Here is a 20,102-nt window from a genome sequence, read left to right on the forward strand (position 1 = left end):
CTCGGCGGCGGCGGCGGCCACAGCGCGGAGAACTCCGGCGGTTCGGGCACGGCGTTTGGCAGGTGAGACGCGGGGCCGGCGGAGCCCCTCCTGTCGCCGTCGACGCGCGGCTGTGGTGCTGGGTGGGGGGAGAGGCTGGTTCCGGCCGTTCGCCTTGGGCTCTCTCCTCGACGGCCAGGCCGGGGGTCCGGCGCTGCCCCGTCTGAGATCGGGCTCTGCTGCCCGCCCGCCCCTTCCTGCCCGGGGCAACGTCGCGGGCTGAGCTGGGGCTTCGGCGAATCCTCCATTGCCGCCGCCGTTTCTCCTGCCTGCTCTGCCAAGCCGAGCTGCCCCGTCGGAAGAAGCTGGCAGCTGGCACCGTCGGGGCGCGTAGAGCTGCGCAGTCCTGGGCGGCGGGGGAACAGCCTTCTTCCGGGCCGCTCGCCGGAGGAGACGTCGGGACCAGCGTGGCTCTGGCTCGGCGGCGCCCCTCTCGTTTAGCTGGCCGACCCTGGACGGAAGGCTGGGAGAGCTGCGCGACGGAGACCCCCCCCCCCCCGCCAGCGTCCAAAACCCTAATCCCTCCCGGCCCTGCCTCCCGTCCCCCCCCTCCCGCTTCCTTTCAGCCCAAAGCCCCTGAGCTGTGACTTTGGAAAGGTTTCCCTGCCCCCGGAGCCCTCCCCCTCCTGAAGCTGCTTGGGAAGGCCAGCAGAGGCCCTGGGAGGGATCGGAGCCGGCCCCATAGACACATATTGGCTGAAGCCATCGGAGGGGAAGAGTCTCCTCCAGATAGTTTTCTCTTCCTTTGTTGCCCTCAGGACAGGCCCCCCCCAGGCAACATGGCTCCTGCGGAGAAGATCAAGGCCAAGATCAAGAAGACGCTGCCAGTGACGGGCCCCCAGGCCCCCACCCTGAAGGAACTGATGCACTGGTACTGCATGAACACCAACACCCACGGCTGCCGGCGCATCGTGGTCTCCCGGGGACGTCTACGCCGCGTCCTCTGGATCATCCTGACCTTGACGGCAGTGGGGCTGATCCTGTGGTACTGTGCCCAGTTGGTCATCAACTACTACACAGCCTCTGTCTCCGTCACAGTGCAGTTCCAGAAGCTGCGCTTCCCAGCCGTCACCATCTGCAATATCAACCCTTACAAGTAGGTGCTGACGGTTGGCAGGAATCTGCAGCAGGGGACAGAGAAGACCAACTGGGGGCGAGGGGGGGCGGGACCAAAACTTTCCTCAGCTCCTTCTTTTGTGCAGATACAGTGCCATAAAAGAGCACCTCTCCGAACTGGACAGGGAGACCATGTCAGTCCTGGAGTCCTTGTATAACTTCTCGGGAGCAGGAAGCAAGCCACGGGAACGCCGTGATGCGGACAGGCAGCACTCCGAAAAGAGCAAGTTTCTCAGGAAGTTTCCCCTGATGTATCTGGACAGCCTCCATGCCAAGCCCACCGTCAATGTCTCCGCTGGATACAAGCGGCGGATGAGTGCCAGAATCATCTCAGGCAGCTCCAGCATAGTCAACGTTAGAAGCCCCCGGGACGTTGTGGGCTTCCAGCTGGTGAGTGCTTCTTCCAGGAAAGCTGGGGTCTTTCCAGGGGTGTCTTTCTAGGATTGGAATTAGGGGCACAGCTTGTGGCAAGGGGGAGGCCCACCCCTTGGCTCTGGCATGAGCCATGCTCCCACAGAGGGCCAAGAGGGAGAGGGAGGGGGCCTCCCATGCACAAAGTGGTGATTCCGACAGCTCAGCTTTGAAAAGTTTTCCAAAGTGCGGTGATTCGGCCTGCATTGCTTCCCCAGCCTGTTGCATTTCTTGCAGTGTGACACCAGCAACAAGAGCGACTGCACTGTGTATACCTTCAGCTCAGGCGTCAATGCCATCCAGGAGTGGTACAAGCTGCACTACATGAATATCATGGCTCAGATCGATGCGGAGGAGAAGGAGAGGATGAGCTACTCAGCAGAGGAGCTGATGCTGAGCTGCTTGTTTGACGGGGACTCCTGTGATGCCAGGTTGGCTCTGGGCAAAGGGAAGGCAAGAGCGGGCACCTGGGCAACTCCTGGTTCACCCGAGAGAGAGAGAGAGAAAGGGGGGGAGGGCATGCTGGTCTCTAGCCAGCTCAGAGGGAAAGGCCAACTCACACAAGGGCTACATTGGCACTGCCAGTTTAGCCTGCAGGCTGAACTCGGTTTCAGGATCTGCACTGAGCAGGCACCAGATTCACTCCACTAACTAAGTGGCAGAAAAACTCTGGCCAGACTTGGCCCGTGTTTGTAACTGACCCAGTTAAGCTCTCTGCCTTTCAGCCTCAGCTCCCCATTTGGAAAATAAGGAAATAAGAAGGAGAGCAACCCCGTCACAAAGTCAAATTCCTGTTCTTATCCATCCAGGCAGTAGAAACATAACGTTTCTCACACCTGTTTTTAGTTTGGGGAAGTGTGTGCATAATACTCTTAATAAAATGTTTCCTATATGGCATCTCTCAGGAACTTCACTTCCTTCCACCATCCTCTCCACGGAAATTGCTACACCTTCAACAGTGGGCAAGAGGGGAAGATCCTGACCACGTCCACAGGAGGCAGCGAGAACGGTGAGAGCCACGGGGGCTGCGGAGAGGTTGGTGCTGGGCAAAAGAGAAGAGAGCAAGCTGGGCTCTTTGGCAGCCACTGGCGTCTTTTCTGACTTGCTTATCTGTGGTTTCATTTCGGTGTGGCTCGTGTCCTGCTTGCTTCTGTCCTTCTCGTGGACCCTCCGTCTTTCGGCCTGGAGTGGCCTTCTGTGAACTCCAAGGCTCTGCCCACCGTTTCTTTTCACCTGGCCTTTTCAAGAGGAGTCAAGGTTCTGCTTTTGCAATGTGGCCTCCCCTGCCCTGTAAAGCCAGCCTCTCTGTCCAGGACAGGTCAGTTCCTGCTTCCCAGACTCCTGCCAAAAAGACAACCCAAGCAGACCACCAGCCCCCCAGGGGCAACGGAAAGCTGAATTTGCTCAGAATAAGCAGAAGGGAACTTCCCTAGAAGAAGGGATAATCAGCTCCTCAGAAGCAGGAAGTTGGGTAGCCCCTCTGATAACAGGACCACTTGGGTTCCCTCTTGGAGGCATCACCGGTTGACACCCCACCCCCCCTGATGTTTCACCAAGCAAAGTTTAGCCTTTAGAGCAACTGTGGCTTCTTTGGTGCTGGACGCCAGCCATCTTAACAGGGGACCAAAATCTCTCCTCCTCCAGAGGCATGAGATTTTTTGCACATCGGGACTGGGACTGCTCTTGTTCTGGTACTCTGTTTTCCCCAAAATAAGACATCCCCTGATAATAAGCCCAATTGGGCTTTTGAGCGCATGGCAATGAGGCCAAGCGCTTATTTCAGGGTTCAAAAAAAATATAAGACAGGGTCTTATTTTCGGGGTATTCTTTCCACACCAGGCTGTCATCTCCTTGAATGGGTTGCCCAGCTGGCCAAGGCTGCATCCATCCAAGGCCCAAGGCTTCCTGGGGACTTTCATTTGCCTGGCTGGTGACTGTCTTGGCAACCTGGTCTTAGCCGTGTTAATCATGTCTCACCATTATCATGGCCACAGCCAGGGGTGAAATGCTCCTGGATCAGACCGGATCGCCTGGTCCAGTAGCGATTTTAGCTGTTGGTTCGGCAGTCTGGTAGCGATGGCAGAGCAAAGCTCCGCTCACTCACCCGGGTGTCAGTACTTCCTGGTTTTAACCAGGAAGTAATGTGTTTTTTACCTCCTCCTGCACATGCGCAGAAGGACTGCGTGCACATGTGACATGCGTGGCACGTGTGCTTCCAAACTGGTAAGGAAAGTAAGTAGATTTCATCCCTGACCACAGCTAATTAACCTAATCCCTGATTCTTGATACCTAATACTCGCTATTCATTTGGTATTGTTGTTCATACAAGCCCCTTTAACAGCCACCCTTCTGAAGGAGGATGCTGAGAAACAGAGACTTGGGGTCCATTTGCTATCTTGGAGTGGCCCTTGAGACTTCTTGGCATTTCTGGTCCTTTACACCCACATCCTGCTCTGCTGCTGCCTCCTGTAGTTACCTGGCCTATTTTTCATCTGGCATCTTTCATTCTAAGCTGCCTCCTGCTTCCACCTCTGGGCCATCCGAGGCACTGTGCAGATGCTCCATTTAGTTTATGAAACTTCCAGGCGCATCTCCAGTCTCTGATGCTTGGGGTGCCCAGCAGCCAGCAGTTCCTATGAGACTTTTCTGCCAGGAGCTCTTTCTGCTTCTTCTGCTAGGGTCCTTTTCTTTAGGAAGTCTTAAGTCCTTCAATTCCTCCTCCTCTTCCTCATCTCTTCCATTTTATCTCCTGATGTCAACAATGGTGAGCAAAGTCCAGGGTCTCCTGCAGGGTCTTCACTACCCTGACCCCCAAATGAGTGAGTGGAGACTGGAGATACAAAACCTTGAAAAACCTTGAAATGATTTCTTAAGATTTTAGAGTTGATTTATTAGATAGGGATTCCTCCCATATACATCTATGAATTAAAGTGAACAGCAACATCTTTACTATGCGGGATGGTAACTAGCCATGTTTCTGTAGCCTCTTACTCCTTTTTTGTTGTTGGAGACAGAATAGAATTAGAATTAGAATTAGAATTAGAATTAGAATTAGAATTAGAATTAGAATAGAATAGAATAGAATAGAATAGAATAGAATAGAATAGAATAGAACAGAACAGAACAGAACAGAACAGAACAGAACAGAACAGAACAGAACAGAACAGAACAGAATAGAATTCTTTATTGGCCAAGTGTGATTGGACACACAAGGAATTTGTCTTGGTGCATATGCTCTCAGTGTACATAAAAGAAAAAAAAATACATTCATCAGGAATTATAAGATACAGCACTTAATGATAGTCATAGGGAAACAGTCAATATAAATCTTAAGGATACCAGCAACAAGGTTACAGTCATACAGTCATAAGTGGGAGGAGATGGGTGATAGGAATGATGAGATGATTAATAGTAATGCAGACTTAGTGAATAGTTTGACAGTGTTGAGGGAATTATTTGTTTAGCAGAGTGATGGCGTTTGGGAAAAAACTGTTCTTGTGTCTAGTTGTTCTGGTGTGCAGTGCTCTATAGCGTCTTTTTGAGGGGAGGAGTTGAAACAGTTTATGTCCAGGATGTGAGGGGTCTGTAAATATTTTCACAGCCTTCTTTTTGACTCTTGCAGTATATACTTCCTCAGTGGAAGGCGGGTTGATAGTAATTGTTTTTTCTGCAGTTCTAATTATCTTCTGAAGTCTGTGTCTGTCTTGTTGGTTTGCAGAGCCAAACCAGACAGTTATGGAGGTACAGATGACAGACTCAATAATTCCTCTGTAGAACTGGATCAGCAGCTCTTTGGGCAGTTTGAGCTTCCTGAGTTGACGCAGAAAGAACATTCTTTGTTGTGCTTTTTTGATGACGTTTTTGATGTTGGGTGTTCATTTTAGGTCGTGAGATATGGTAGAACCTAGAAATTTGAAGGTCTCTACTGTTGATACTGTGTTGTCTAGTTTCGTAAGAGGTGGTAGTATGGGAGGGTGTTTCCTAAAATCCACCACCATTTCTACGGTTTTGAGTGTGTTCAGTTCCAGATTGTTCCGGTCGCACCACAAGGCTAGTTGTTCAACCTCTCGTCTATCCGGATTCATCATTGTCTCAAATGAGACCGATCACTGTTGTGTCATCTGCAAACTTCAGTAGTTTAACAGATGAATCGTTTGAGATGCAGTCATTGGTATAGAGAGAGAAGAGAAGTGGAGAGAGCACACAGCCTTCTTTTCCGCCTGGGATCAGGAGGTTGTGAGTTCGATCCTAGGTAGAGGCAGATGTAGGGTCTCCTGCTTGGGCAGGGGGTTGGACTCGATGACCTGCAAGGTCCCTTCCAACTCTGTTAATCTGTTAAATCCAATTCTTTGCGCAGAAGTTCTTCCCTGATCTGATCTACAGCAGCTCAGAGTCCGTGGCTGCTCCCATCAGTGGAAGGGCTTGTTCAGGGAAGCCCAATTGGTGGGAGGAAAAGCTGTGGATATTTGCTCAATGAGAATAAGGGAAACACAGTCATTGACTGCCAAGCCTGAACTTCTCCTTTCCTTGGCTCTCGTTTAGGAATTCCTCAGCATGTGGCAGAATATTGTTTCTGATCAGGAGATGCACATTGTGGCCTTGTCTTGTTTTGAGATAAAACCAGTGTCCCTTTCTCTGGAAAGGGTTTGTTGCCACTCACCCCACCCCTTGTAGAGGAGTTATTCGCAGCATGAGTATCACAGTTAGGGCACCAGGCTAGAAACCAGGAGAGGGTGAGTTTTTCCCCTACCTTTCTGCAGCTGGGTCATCTTGGGCCAGCCACTTTCTCTCAGCCCCAGGCAGGAGGAAATAACTTCTGAAAAACCTGGCCAAGAAAACTGCAGGGACTTGTCCAGGCAGCCCCTGAGAATCAGACAGGATTGAACAGAAGAGGGGAAAAAACTCCCAGCCCACATTTACACAGAAGAGTGATATTACCACTGACCTAGAAGCATGTTCCCAACCTGCCTCCCCCTCTTTGCTCCTGCTCATTCTACCTGCAGGGCCTTAGGTTGCTCCTACTTCTCTGCCCAGGGCTGCAGGTGATCCTGTACATAGAAGAAGCCGACTACAACCCCTTCCTGGTGACCTCCACGGGTGCCAAGATTGTGATCCATGATCAGGACGAATACCCCTTCATTGAAGACATTGGCACTGAGATAGAGACGGCCACGGCCACCTCCATCGGGATGCACTTCGTGAGTGACACCGACTCGGGGTCTCTGGCCCAGGAAGCAGGACAGACTCCCCCAGTTGGGAGGCTCTTTGGGAAATGGGGCTTTCGAATATTCTTTGCCCTGCTCGGCTTAAAGCTGCATCTCCTGGGCAGGTCAGAAAGAGGCCCCTTGCAGCAGTGGAACACTTGGCGGAAGGGTGTTCCCCTGGTGGTCCCAAGCCCCCTCCCCTGGGTTCTTTCAAGCGTCTCCCCAACAGAGCTCTTCTTTGTCCTGCTGCAGACCACGTCCCACCGTCTCAGCCGGCCATACAGCAACTGCACGGAGGACGGAGCTGATGTTCCTGTGCAAAACCTCTACAACAAAAGCTACTCATTGCAGGTGAGTCCATCTTGACCACCTCTGGCCGTGGCCTTCCCTGCAGCTGCCCTTGAAGTGGGACCCGTCAGAGCCAGCCCCACCCAGCAAGTGCCCTGGGCCATCCCTTCCCAGCGGTTCAGCAAACTGAGGCTGCCTCCTTTGGGCATCAGCCCAGCCCAGGGGCAACTGTGACCTGCTTCAGCGGCTACCAGGCACATTGACCCTCCAAGCAGCAAAGCAGGCTGTGCCTTGAGCCCCTGTGGGCCCTCCCTCCCTCCCACCCACCCACCCACCCACAGCTGCTAGGGATTACAAGGAAGAAGACCATGGTGCTCATCTCACCAGATTTCACCAGTGCTTGATTTCTCCCCTCCCGCCCTGCCCCCTCCCCCATGCAGATCTGCCTGCATTCCTGCTTCCAGAATTCAATGGTGAAAACCTGCGGATGTGCTCAGTACGCTCAGCCCCTGCCTGCCGGAGCCGAATTCTGCAACTATAAAAAATACCCCAATTGGAGTAAGTCTCCCCGGGAGGTTAGAGGTGGACTGTGGGCATCTGGCTTTAGAGCAGAGTTCTCAGCCTCGGCCACTTTAAGGCGCATGGACTTCAACTTCCAGAATTCCCCAGCTGAAGCCCACCTCTCTTAAAGCAGCTGAGGTGGTGAAAGGCTGCTTTAGGGTCTCCTGAGGTCCCTTGAAAGTGGCAGCCAAGCTCTTCCCGTTTCCTGGGGCTACCTCTGGTCTGCCCAACGCCACTTCTCCTTCCCTGCCGAAGCTTTGAAAAGGCGACTCTGAGATACCCCTGCCCTATCAGAGGCGAGTCTCTTCCTGCCCTTTCTCAGACTCCCCCTCAAGATGCTTTCTCCTCCAGAGCCCAGGTGAAGCTTTGGCTCCCTCCCTCTCTCCCCCCTCCTTCCTATTCCCCTGCAGTGTACTGCTACTATAAAGTGCACGAACAGTTTGTGAAAGAGAAGCTGGGCTGCCAGCAAATCTGCAGAGAAGCTTGCAAGTAAGTCCTTGCTGGAAGCCCTCCATTCAGGCCCAGTGGAGCCCCCACGGTTATGTCCACACAGGGCCTGTTCCAGCCCTAGAAATTCCCCATCGCATCAGGTTGGGAATAATTAGAGTCACTTCTAGCACTGCTCGGAGCACTTTAAACACCTGTGCTTTTAAGCACTGAACCAGGTGGATGCGCTCAGCAGGGAGTGTGTAAAAACGGGGGAGGGGGCTGGAAGGCATCTGGAGCCCCCTTGCTTCCAGCTCCTCAGCCGCTGCCTCTCTCCGCAGATTGAAAGAGTGGACTCTCACCACCAGCCTGGCCCAGTGGCCGTCCAGCGTGTCCGAGGCAAGTCCCTGCTCGGCTGAGGGATGTTCGCCAGGCGCCACCCTTCCACCCTCAGTGGCAGCTCCAGAGGCATTTGGCGCCCCCAGCCCAGTTGGCTTCTAACTAGACCAAGTGGGTGCGGGAAAGAGGAGGTTGTGCCAGAAGCACAGAGGGCACCATCTTGCCAGCCTCCTCCTTCAGAGGGGAAGCAACCAGTGGAAATCGGGTTGGGGCCTGCTGGGACAGATGGTTCCATTGCCCACCCCAGGCTGGGAGTGACCATTCTGAGGAGGCCAACCCAGGAGGGGGCACACACACTGCCTCTGGGATGTTGAGAGGAGCCAAGTCTGGGGGTGGGAGAACCATGCAAACACATCCCACTAACCTTCCTTCTCCCGCTTCCTCCCCCTTGGCAGGAGTGGATGCTTCGCGTTCTCTCTTGGGACAAAGGCCTAAATGGCCACAAGAAGTTAAACAAGTAAGTTTCCCCACTGCCTCTTTACCTATCAGAACCTGCTGGCCCTCAGGCCATTCCTGCAGCTGGGCTCCTCGTTGGCTGTCCCTCTTACTGCTCCCCAGTCCTCACTTCTTCCCTCTGTCCCTCCCTTCTTCCTTCCCAGGACAGACCTGGCAAATCTAGTGGTGTTCTACAAAGATCTGAATGAAAGGTTCATCACCGAAAACCCAGCCAACAATGTAAGTTCTCCCTTTTGACTAAGTTCCAGGCTGCTCTGCTTTGTGGGACCCAATTCCCTCCAGAACCTGGATCCCTTGCTGGCTGGATGCCCACAACCCACCCTCCCAGCTGGCCCTTCTTGAGAGAGGCAGAGCAGGGCATCCAATCCATCTGCCTTCCCTGCCCTCCAAGCAACAGGCATCTCCCAGCTGTGGCAGTGGGACCGAGGGCCTTGGCACCACCTGGATCTGGCTCAGGAGTTAGGGGCAAGTCTGTCCGCCCTTTTCAGCCAGGATCTGGGCGGTCACCCTCTGGTGACCACTTGCATCCCTCCCCCAGATTGTCCTGCTCCTGTCCAACTTTGGGGGCCAGCTGGGGCTGTGGATGAGCTGCTCGGTGGTCTGTGTCATTGAGATTGTGGAGGTCTTCTTCCTGGACACGTTCTGCATTGTCCTGCGCTACCAGTGGCAGAAGGCCAAGCGGTGGTGGAGGGGCCACTCAAGCACCCAGGACCAAGAAGAGGCCGATGCCCCCCCCACAACCAGCCCAGAGCAAGGATATCACAACGCAGCCTGCGCCCAGGATGACGATGACCCCCCCACCTTCAACACAGCCATGCGGCTGTCCCCACCCCAAACGCCCCCACCCAACTACAACACTCTGCAACACATCAGCCCCTTTTCGGAGCAGCTGGAGGACACCCTGGAGGTCAGGGCCCAGTGAGGCCAGCGGTCTCCACAGAAAACCCCAGGACGTGGGGTGCTGCTGGAGGGTGGAAGCCGCACGTCAGCATCACAGCGATTTCCTGTACAAGAGACTCCATCGGGTGCATGCTCCCCCTTCATCTCTGCCCTTGTGGGGAGGCCTGCTGTTACCACGTCTGAGGATGGCAGATGGGACACTCGGGCAAAGTGGCACCCATTCCGTGGCCTTGAACTCTGGACAGGAGCTGCCTTCTCTCTCAGTTGGGCAGCCCCACTGGTGGCCAAACTGCTCCATCCTGGAGACCAGGGAGTGATCCAGGAGAGCTCCAGGCACCTCTGGGGGGCAGCCAAGCTGTAAGCATCTAAGACTGGGGGGGGGGGGCGGAGGCCACTTCCTGAGGTGGGGAGAAGTTGCTGACCTTAAGGCCTCTGCCTGACCGACTATATTTCGGCTAGTCCTGGAAACCTGCACAGGCCAGCTGTAGTCAGAAGGTGAAATCCCCTGCCCCTCCCTGGAAGGCACCTCCTGCAGCAGCCCCCAAGCCCTACGACTGTCGGGAAGATGCGGAGCGCAATCCAGAGGGACTTGAGGGGCCGATTCCTGCGCAGCCGACACCCCTCATGTGCCTCAACAGCTGCCACGGCAGAGGAGGGCAGCCGAGGCTGAAGGCTAATAAATTTGTCTTTGACGGAGCAGTGCGTGTGGCTCTCTGATCCTTCTACAGAGAATTGGAGGGAGGCGGGGGGGGGGGGAAGGATTTCACCACCCCCTCCTGATCCAGCAGGGTCCTCCTTTCTGTCAGAGCTGCTTTGGTGTTCAGCCTTCCCAAGGGGGGGGGTGTCCCAGGGAAATGTGCACCTCACCCCAAGAACAATTTTGGGGGGGGGGGTGATGCTTTGGGTCACCTTTATGGCTATGGAGACAAGCAACAATGTCCAGGCTGGGAGGGAGGGGCCAGGCAAGTGGGGAGGCTGCCCCCTGGCCTCAGCAGTTCCATGGTCATCTGCTTTACTGGACCACAGGAGCCCCTTGTGTGGACCAGCCATTTCTGCCCCCACTCCCCCACCCCAGCATCGAAGGCAGATGCTTCAGGGTGCTCAGTGCTTCCCTTCCTGTCAAAAGGGCTGAACCTCACATGAGGATTCGCTTCTCCCACACAGACCCACAGCAGCCCCCTTGGCAAACCACAAAGACTCAGAAGGACAACGTTACAATGTTGTAATTCCACAGAAACCACAATGATGCATTTACATCAGGACATTTGATGGAAGCTCAGAGGTCATGGCCATTGCAAGATCCACCATTGCACTATCTCTCTCTCTCTCTCTGACACACACACACACACACACACGGCCCCTGCAGATGCCCCTCCCCCAGATCTCTCAGAAAGATCCATCAGCTCTGAGAGATGCACCCACTGCCGGTATCTTCTTCAAGGCTTCCACGTAAATCCTGCTCAGGCTGCCAATGGATTCAGAATCCAGCTCAATGCCTTCTGGATCAAGTTGGCAAGGTATGAGATCCTTCCTCCTGGTCCTTGGTCTCTTGTGTTGATCATTTTCTGTTCAATGCACCAGACCATCACACAGTCGAGAGCTGCTAAGCTTTCCGAAACAGAAATGAGCCAAACTTTGATGGCAACAAAGTTTGTGTTGTGCCCACTTGATGGCATTTGTCATGGACTGGGGAGGTGAATTCCTGAGAGAGGCATAAAAAGCCATGGCTGCCCATCTTGAAGGAAGTAATTATGCCCAAACTTCACCAGTGAAAGTTGTGCCCAAGCCAGAAAGAGCAGCTTCCTCTCCCAAGGCTAGCTTCCCCTTGCCAAGTGCTGAGGAGGGTCTGGTGGGCCTGGACACTCCCCAGCTGCCAGCAGCCACTTGTGGCAAAAGCTCATGGGAAGTAGCCTCAGGGACTCCCCCATCCAGGGGGAGGGGCTCCCCTTTTTTGCTGCCAGCCAAACATTGAGGGACTCATCCCTGCTGCAAAGAAGCCCTGCCTGGGCAGAAGAGCCCAAGCTCCACGGAGCGCCCACCTCGCCACATTTTCCCATCAAATCTCTACTTCGAGAAAGGCAGCCCTTGGCACTCACTGACCCCTCCATTGCTGCCCCCCTTAATCAAATCTCTTCTGTAAATCAAAGGGAGGTCCCCGCAGAACAGATCCCCCAGGTGCCAGGTCCAGGCCCTTATGGGCCGGGCAAGGCACCACCCAGCCCTTGGGACATCTAAAGGTCTTTTGGGAAAGATTGGCTGGCAGCACCAGTGCCTTCTAGTAAATTTTCAGGTTGCAATATCTGTTTGGTCCTTCTTGGTGTTTCTGGCTGTTTTGTCTCCTTAATTTCCAGCCATCCCAGGGGTTGAAGGGCAGAGTTCTGCACCCAAAGTTGTGCTGGTGGGGGGGAGGTGAGGCATGAAGGTATGGGGTGGGAGAAAGAAGAAACTGATTGAGCTTTTCTGCACTAGCACTGATGATGTTACCTAATTGGGTGATGAAACGTCTGCAAGAAAACAGCCAAGCTCTGAGACCACCAAGGACCCCTTTTTCTACCCTGAGTGGCAGCACAGCCCCATTTCCAGCCAGGGGACAGAAAGCTCCTGGAGTGGCCTTCACTTCCCCCACCAGGACATGATCTCATGGTGGTTTCCTCCTGGGCAAAGGCATGACTGCCATGGTGGTCACCAGCAGTTTCTGGACAAAAGGTCCACTCCGCCCAGGACAGGGGAATATCCCACCAACTCTTCCACCTAGATGCAACCTGCAGTCAAGGTGACCTGATTGCTCATCTCTGTAGTGGCCACCTTGAGAAATCCTCAGATGTGACTCAGTCCTGACTGTGCTGGTCTTCTCTGCAGGGATTGTCTCCCAAGACTGAGAAAGGGCAGGGAAACTGAGTGTTTTTTTTGTTTTGTTTTTTTAATTTATATGCCACCCTTCTCCGGAGACTCAGGGTGGCTTACAAGGCGTTAAGCCTTCATACTTTTGTATATTTTATACAAAGTCAGCTTATTGCCCCCACAAACCGGGTCCTCATTTTACCTACCTTAGAAGGATGGAAGGCTGAGTCAACCTTGAGCCTGGTGAGAATTGAACTCGCAGTAATTGCAGGCAGCTGGAAGCTAAATACTACCTTTAACAGTAGCATTAGTCTGCTGCACCACTCCAGCTCAGTGTGTTGGGCCTGACAAGGAAGGGTCTGGCATTGGGGAGGGCAGAGGGAGCTGGAAGTAGCCCAGAGAACTGGAGGCAGGAGGAGAGAAGCAAGGGCACTTCTGCACGTGACAGGATGAGGCCATCCTAGTTCCCCCCAGGCCTGGCAGCAAAATCACACAAGACGGTCTGAGGAGGTTTATCAGTCAGATACCAGGAGGCAGTTCCTGGGACAGGTGATGGCCACCCTTGCCCACAAGGCCCACTTGGACCAGAGAAAGGACAGTGTGCCCTCCTCTTCCAGGGGCTCAAATATCCCAATCAAAGAGTTAGACCCGTTGACAAAGCCAGACCTGTGGGCAGAGACGGACCTTCTTAATTCATTCAGTTGGTCCTGAAGGAGCCTCGGGAAGGGAAGCCAGCTGCGCCCTGCTGGGGGATGCAGCTTCCAGGGGCCCACATTTGCTGGATAGCTGGATTCCTCCTCTCCCCCCTCCCCCAGGAGCTGAGATGTGCCATCTGACTACCTACTGCAGGTGACATTAGGAGCCGACCTGACTGGGTCAGTTGGGAGAAGTTCCAAGATGTTTCTCCAAGCCACTAGCATGGTTGCAAAAGGGATTCGGATGGGACAGGCAAATGAACCATCCTGACCTTGGACTGGTTTAACAGGTCATTTTGAGTGTTAAGCATAAATGCACAGGATCATCAGTATAGCCTCTGGCTTTGGAAAGCCAAAGACATGTAGCACCTTTTTATGGGCCAGGGGCCAGGAAATGCTTGCCAGTCCCTCTTCTTTTCATTGGGTTTGTCTAGTCTAGTGAAAAGAAGGACTAGGGGTTACATGATAACAATGTTCCAATATTTGAGGGGCTGCCACAAAGAAGAGGGGGGTCAACCTATTTTCCAAAGAACCAGAAGGCAAGACAAGAAGCAATGAGTGGAAACTGAAGAAAGAGAGAAGCAACCTAGAACTAAGGAGAAAACTCCTGACAGTGAGAAGAATTAACCAATGGAATAGAGTGCCTTCAGAAATTGTGGGTGCGCCAACACCGGAGGCTTTTAAGAAGGGACTGGACAACTGTAAAAAATGGCATAGGGTCTCCTGCTTGAACAGGGAGTTGGACTAGAAGACATCCAAGATTCCTTCCAACTCTATTCTGTTTGATGCTTCTTTCCCATAGATTTTAGGCATTCAACCAAATGTTGAATGCTGTTAAGTAGCACTTAGCTGCCAGCTGCCTGCAATTACTGCAAGTTTAAATCTCAGCAGGCTCAAGATTGCCTCAGCCTTCCATCCTTCCGAGGTAGGTAAAATGAGGACCCGGTTTGTGGGGGCAATAAGCTGACTTTGTTTAAAAAAGAACACCACTTGGGGGGGGGCAAAACCATACTAAGCAGGTATATACAAAAGTATGAAGGCTATTGCTTAACGCATTGTAAGCCGCCCTGAGTCTCCGGAGAAGAGCGGCATATAAATTGAACCAATAAGTAAATAAATAAATAAATGAAAGAGGCACCATTTCCACCAGCTCTGGGTTCCTTCTGATGTCTGCCATCCATATCAGCGAGGCTGTTTCCCATCAGTTCACTCAGGGCAGCTCAAGGGCGATGCCACATCCCTCCTTCAGCTTCCCAAGCAGCCTAACCCTACTTCCCTCAGCCCCACAGTGGAAGGGCATCAAGCTGTGCTGGGAAGCCCTGGCAGTGAAGCAGAGGCTGCTCCTCTACGCTGGTCTGAGGTTTTGCTCCAGGAGCTTTCCCCCACTTTCCCCCAATCATAGTGAAAACCTGGCCTGGCACCCTTTTTTCTGCCATGGCATTTTCTTCCCCTCTTTGGCAGCCTAAGAGGCAGATTGCCCTGTGCCCGGAAGCCCAGAGTAGCTACAAGGGCAGAGCAGCTCTTCTGCTCTCCATCACCCTTTCCAGAAGTGGCACACTTGGGCAAGCAGCAGCCAGCAGGTCAGAGAGGCCCTTCTGGGTCATGTCCAGCTGATGAGGAACCTCTTCCAGCCCTTAACCATCTAGTCAGCCACCTCCCTAAATGGTGACACTCAACTCAGTTGATAGACTGCTCCCTCCATGATTTAATGGTGTGGCCCTTCCTGGTTTGACACAAGGCTGAATGAGTGGCGTAACAGGCGTGGCCCCTGCCATCAGCCTTCCCTCCCCAAATAGGGACCCCAACATTTGTTGCCTCCAGAGAGGAGAGAGAGAGAGGAAAAGGGAGACACGCTGACTAGACTTCCTGCTTGTGACTCCTCTCGCTTTGTGAGTCCTTTTCAAAGTTAGTTTTGAAATGTTTGTGCAACTCCCTTAGCTTGGGCAGGCTTTGTGAGAGGTGCGCATCAGCCTCCCTGTCCTGGAGAGTCCGCAATGAGCTGGGAAAACGGAGGAGGTTTGTCCTGTGCTGCCTCCAAACAGCTCAGCCTGAGCTGCAAACACAGCTGCCTGTCACTCCACCATTGTATTTGATGCAATTAAATTGCATGTGTGTTATGGAAACATTCCTATATCACTCTTAGCTTATTCAGACATTGTTGATCAGATTTACTGATAGCATTTAAAAGGTTTCCAGCAGCTGGTTATTCACACGAATAATTCTAAAATGCAACACAAAATTTTGACCCCTTGTCGTGAGGGTGGGGGGAGCATCCGACACACCTGCGAACAAGCTGCAGCCTTTTTCCCCCAAGATTTCTCAGGCTGGAAATAAAAGCAACTCTGAAAGCAGCAGTGTTAATGGCTTTCCTCTTTAATTTTTAAAATTCCAGGAATCTGACACCACTTGGAGCCTGAGGATTAATATTGGATAAATTGTACAGAAAAGTAAATAACTTGGAATCAGGTGGGGCCGAGGGCCCATGCATCACAGGGTGTTGCTGGCACACTGGTACTCCAGGCCATGCAGAGGGGTCCATTAAGGCTGCACCAACCTGTTCAGTCTGGCAAGGCTGGCACACTCAATTAAAGAATGCCACCTATCAGGACCCTGGAAGTGTCGCAGCCTCTGCCCTCTGGAATGAGGTTCCCCCTGGAAGATTTGAACCCCCCCCCCCGGTGGGTATTTTGATAAAGACAGGGCTCTTTGGCCAGGCCTTCGCAGAAGATGACAAATGCCCCTTTCTTCCTTTCCATTCCCCTCTGGGTTTATTTTTTCCCCATTGTTGTTCCTATGTCTTATGTGTTTGTGTATGTGTGTATGTGTATAAAAAAAACAGAATAACAAAATAACAGAGTTGGAAGGGACCCTGGAGGTCTTCTAGTCAATCCCCCTACTCAAGCAGGAAACCCTATGCCATTTCAGACAAGTGGTTGTCCAATCTCTTCTTAAAAACATCCGAATATATTCCGGTCTGTCTCAATATATACTTTGCAACATTTAACCTTCCAGGCTGTCTGTCCCGAATGTTTGCCGGTCTAACTCCTGAGCCTCCCAGCTGGCAGGAGGTGGGCAATGGGTGGGTCTCTCAATCAGGGCTGCCACTTTGCACAAAAGAGCCTGAGCAAGCCTTGGGAAACGATGGACTTGGCATCCTGGCAGCCCATTGGGCTAGGCGTGACCCTGCAGTTCTTGCCATTCACAGGGACGCTACACACCACATGGCATAGTGTGGTCTGCACTGTGATCGTATCTCTAAAAAATTTATCTAAAAGCTTCAATGGCCAAGGCCAAAAATGGGTGGTGGCCAGCATCTGTGGGTCCAGTTGGTGGCAATTATGGTGTGTGAATGTGAAGGGAGACAGTTGTAAAGCGTGTGAATTGACCAATGGAAGGAAAGGAGAAACATGGCCTCTGAGTCTAAGAGAAAGGAAAGGATGCAACAGAGCCGAGGGTGGTTTCATCTTGTGCACCAAAGTGATGAGTGATGCAGTGAAGGATTCAAATTCAAAGGCCGGCAGACCTGAGCCAGGCAAGGGAGGCCAATGGGAGGGACATTTTAATTGCTGTCTTGTTCCCTTGCCTAATGCAGAGACGGAGGGACCTGTTCTCAAATGGCCTGCAAAGGATGGGCCATGTTTCCTCCTGAGCTCCTGTATCAGCTACAAGCACAAGCTGTTCGTGCTCCTGGAACAGCTGAAAGAACCAGAGACAAAACTTTCCAACAATGTCGAGAAGAGCCTGGAGCTTCAGGTCTCTTCCTTGACGATGCTCCCGGCCTGAATGTTTCTGTTCTTCTCAGGAACCGGGAGGCGAAAAGGCCTGTGCCTTAAAAAGAGGCTTGCCTGAGTGCCTAACAACAATGGGAGATGGGCTCTGCAGCTAATCCTACTCCTCACAGGCAGGAAAGCCCGACTTCCTGTTTATTTGGGGAATACCAACCCCATGAAATATCTGCAGTGGTTTCCATGGTTGCTATTCCTCCGGGATAAGGTGCACAACCTTTCTGAGGGAAGATCTCAAGAAACCAGAAGTGGGCAGCCCTGAAACAAGGCTGCTGGATGGGGGAGGCCCAACTCTCAGGTGTCACAGGCAGCATTCTCAGCTGGACATCTGGCCAAGAGGTTGCTCAGTGAGGTGGGTATGCTGGGCTCAAAGGTTCAAGCGCTGGATATCAGCTGGCAATGCCGCCTCTTAGACTCTCTCCTGCCTCAGAAAGCCGCTCTTCCAGTCCCTTCAAGGGAGAGCCTCCCCCTACGCCAAACTCTCCCCTGTGGCACCCCCTGCCTTTTCCTTCAGGGATCAGCATTTCTCCAGAAGAGCCGAAGGCTTCAAGCCCCCTCCCCAAATCCAATTACCTACACTGGATTAGCGCTGGCACAAATATTTTTCTAGTACTTGGAAAAAAAAAAAAGGATCCAGAAAAGCTCCTCTTTATGGTTTCCTTTGAAAAAAAGCCCCATCAGACTTACACACTCCCCAGCCTGGTTTTTGGAGAAGGAAGAAGGCGCAGGATAGAAAGTCTATGATTAAGGAAGGCAGTTTAGCAGAAAAGAGATGCTAAGAAGAATCAAGCTGTGATTGAACTCCCCAAATTAACCTAAAAGGTTTATGGGCTAGGAAGCTCCCCAAGAGCCTCCATCCCCTCTGAAAAAGCAGCCCCACCTCTCCTCTAAACCTGTTCAACCTGAGGTGCAGGCAGGCCCGGGAAGGGAGGCGCAGCAGTTGGCAGAAAAGGAAGTGAAGCTCAGCTGAAGCCACAGGCAAAGGTGGGGTTTCCTCTGGGGCCTCTTTGGTGACATCCGCAGCTGAAATGGATCAAAGGTGCTGCGACGTGGGGAGAGGCCAGGCTCACGCTCTGCAGGGCTGGCCATCGACGGCAGTGCCGGCCCTTTGCCAGACACTGCGCGGCTGATCCAGGTTGTGCTCTTCGATCCAGCCAGCCGAGTCTCCTGACTTCGTTTCACAGCAAACCCTGGTTTCCAAGCTCTGCTTCTGCGCTGCTGGAAAGGCATTATGGGGACCACCTGAGCCGGTGCAGTGGTTAGAGTGCAGCATTGCGGGCTGACTGCTCACTGCCAGGAGTTTGATCCTGGCTGACTCAAGGTTGACTCAGCCTTCCATCCTTCCGAGGTTGGTAAAATGAGGGCCCAGATTGTGGGGAGCAATAGTAAACATTTGTAAACCACTCAGCAGGCTGTAAAGCCCTATGGAGCGGTATATAAGTTTCAGTGTTTCAGTGGTATCACTGTTGCTATTGCTATCCGTGGCTCCTGTAAAACCTTTGTGACTCCCTCAGAGAAGGGCCTTCATGATCCTTGGCCCAGCAGGAGGACTATGCCAGGGCCTTGCAATACCATTGTGGCAGCTGCCAAGGGCAAAGGAGGCTGGAAAAGATGGTGGAGCTCCAGCTGACCCTCAGCACAGGAGCCTCTGGGGAACAAAAGAGCTGTGATGGGCAGCCCAGTCTGTGTCCAGGGCAGAAATGAATAAGTAGGTGCCAAGATCAGGCCACCACTCTGTAACAAAATCTTTATCTTGCCACATCCCATAATGTTGCCTTCCTCCTCCTCCTCCTCCAGCCGGGTCTAGTGCTATTTGCCCTGAGGGCCCCCACTGTGGAAGACCCCTCCCCGCCAGCTGATTGGCAGGGTGGGCAGCGAGGCAGGGAGGTTGGGCAGGGACTGACAGGAGCCTCCCACCAGCCAGGACTTCCAGAAGTGGGAGGGCAGGAGACACCAGGAGGGCAGAAGCTGGGGGGGAGTCGGGTTGGTAGCTGCTGCCAGTTCAGAGATGGGCAAGAGCACCGAAGCTCAGTCTTGCCCCATTGCCTATAAGGAGAGCATCAGCCAGGGAAGCCCAACTACGGCCCCAGGTTGACCCCAAAAGCTGAAGGGGCCTTGGGCTTCTCCAGATGCCACCCTCAAGTAGCAGGAAGGATGGAAGGGAGAATCACAGGAACCGCATCATCTGATCTGATCAGTTCGTGGCAATTTGTCACGAACTGGCAGAACAAAGGGGGGGGGCTCAGCCAGGGTCCTCTGCGTGGAAGGCCCAGGCCCTTTCGGTCGGCTGCCCGGAGCCCCGCGGTCCCCGCTCTCCTTCCCCTGAGAACCCGGTAGAAGCGCCCGCAGCCGCCACCGCCCAGCCGTCCTCCAGCCGCCCTGCCTGGGCTTCTCCGGCCGGCCGGGGGCGCGGCGGGGCCCTGGGAGGGCTCCCGGGCTGGAGGGTCCCCCGCCTCCGGCCCCCTGGGACGGTGCGAGACCCAAGCGGCCCCGGAGCCCCTCCAGGGCCGGGCAAAGGAGGCCGGGCAGGGGCGGGAGCGCCCGGACAGCCGCGCCCTCCCGACAGGGGTGGCTGGCGCGCCTCCTCCGCCGGCCTCGCTGGGCAATTCCCGGGACGGCAGAAGCGCCCGGCCGAGAGCGGCGCAGCGGCGAAAGGGGCGCGGGCGCGGCGGGCGGAGGCAGCAGCAGAGGAGGGCCGCCGCCGCCGCGGTTTCCCGGCCTAAGAGAGCCGCCGCCCGCCCGCCCCATCGAGGACAGCGAGGCGCCCCGGGAGAGAAGCGCGCGGCGCCGACGACAGGTGAGGGCGGCGGCGGCTCTCCTCCTCCTGCCCGCTCGGCGCCCCAGCCGCGCTCGTCCTCCGGCTCTGCCCTGCGAGCGCGGCCCGAGTCCGACGGGCGAGAGCGGGAGGAAGGGCCTCAGTCGGACGGCAGGCGGAGCTGGCCGGCTTTGCGGGGCTCCGGGGCAGGTGTCCGCTGAGGCGG

The 20,102-nt window shown here is 54.0% G+C and overlaps 1 protein-coding gene across 1 annotated transcript; it reads left to right on the plus strand.

Moving 5' to 3' along the window:
- Window positions 1–818: 818 nt before the first annotated feature.
- SCNN1G (sodium channel epithelial 1 subunit gamma) lies at window positions 819–10,153 on the plus strand. Its single transcript, XM_070954828.1, has 12 exons — window positions 819–1,135; window positions 1,242–1,545; window positions 1,804–1,997; window positions 2,472–2,575; window positions 6,601–6,764; window positions 7,023–7,121; window positions 7,499–7,616; window positions 8,030–8,108; window positions 8,387–8,444; window positions 8,840–8,901; window positions 9,044–9,119; window positions 9,439–10,153. Exons 1-12 carry the CDS (start codon window positions 819–821, stop codon window positions 9,820–9,822), a joined length of 1,959 nt encoding a protein of 652 aa, XP_070810929.1. The 3' UTR covers window positions 9,823–10,153.
- The last annotated feature ends 9,949 nt before the right edge of the window (window positions 10,154–20,102 follow it).

This window comes from Pituophis catenifer, unplaced genomic scaffold (assembly GCF_029215685.1).
Source record: "Pituophis catenifer annectens isolate HBS135680 unplaced genomic scaffold, rPitCat1.0.hap2 SCAF_16, whole genome shotgun sequence".
Classification (NCBI taxonomy): Eukaryota; Metazoa; Chordata; class Lepidosauria; order Squamata; family Colubridae; genus Pituophis; species Pituophis catenifer.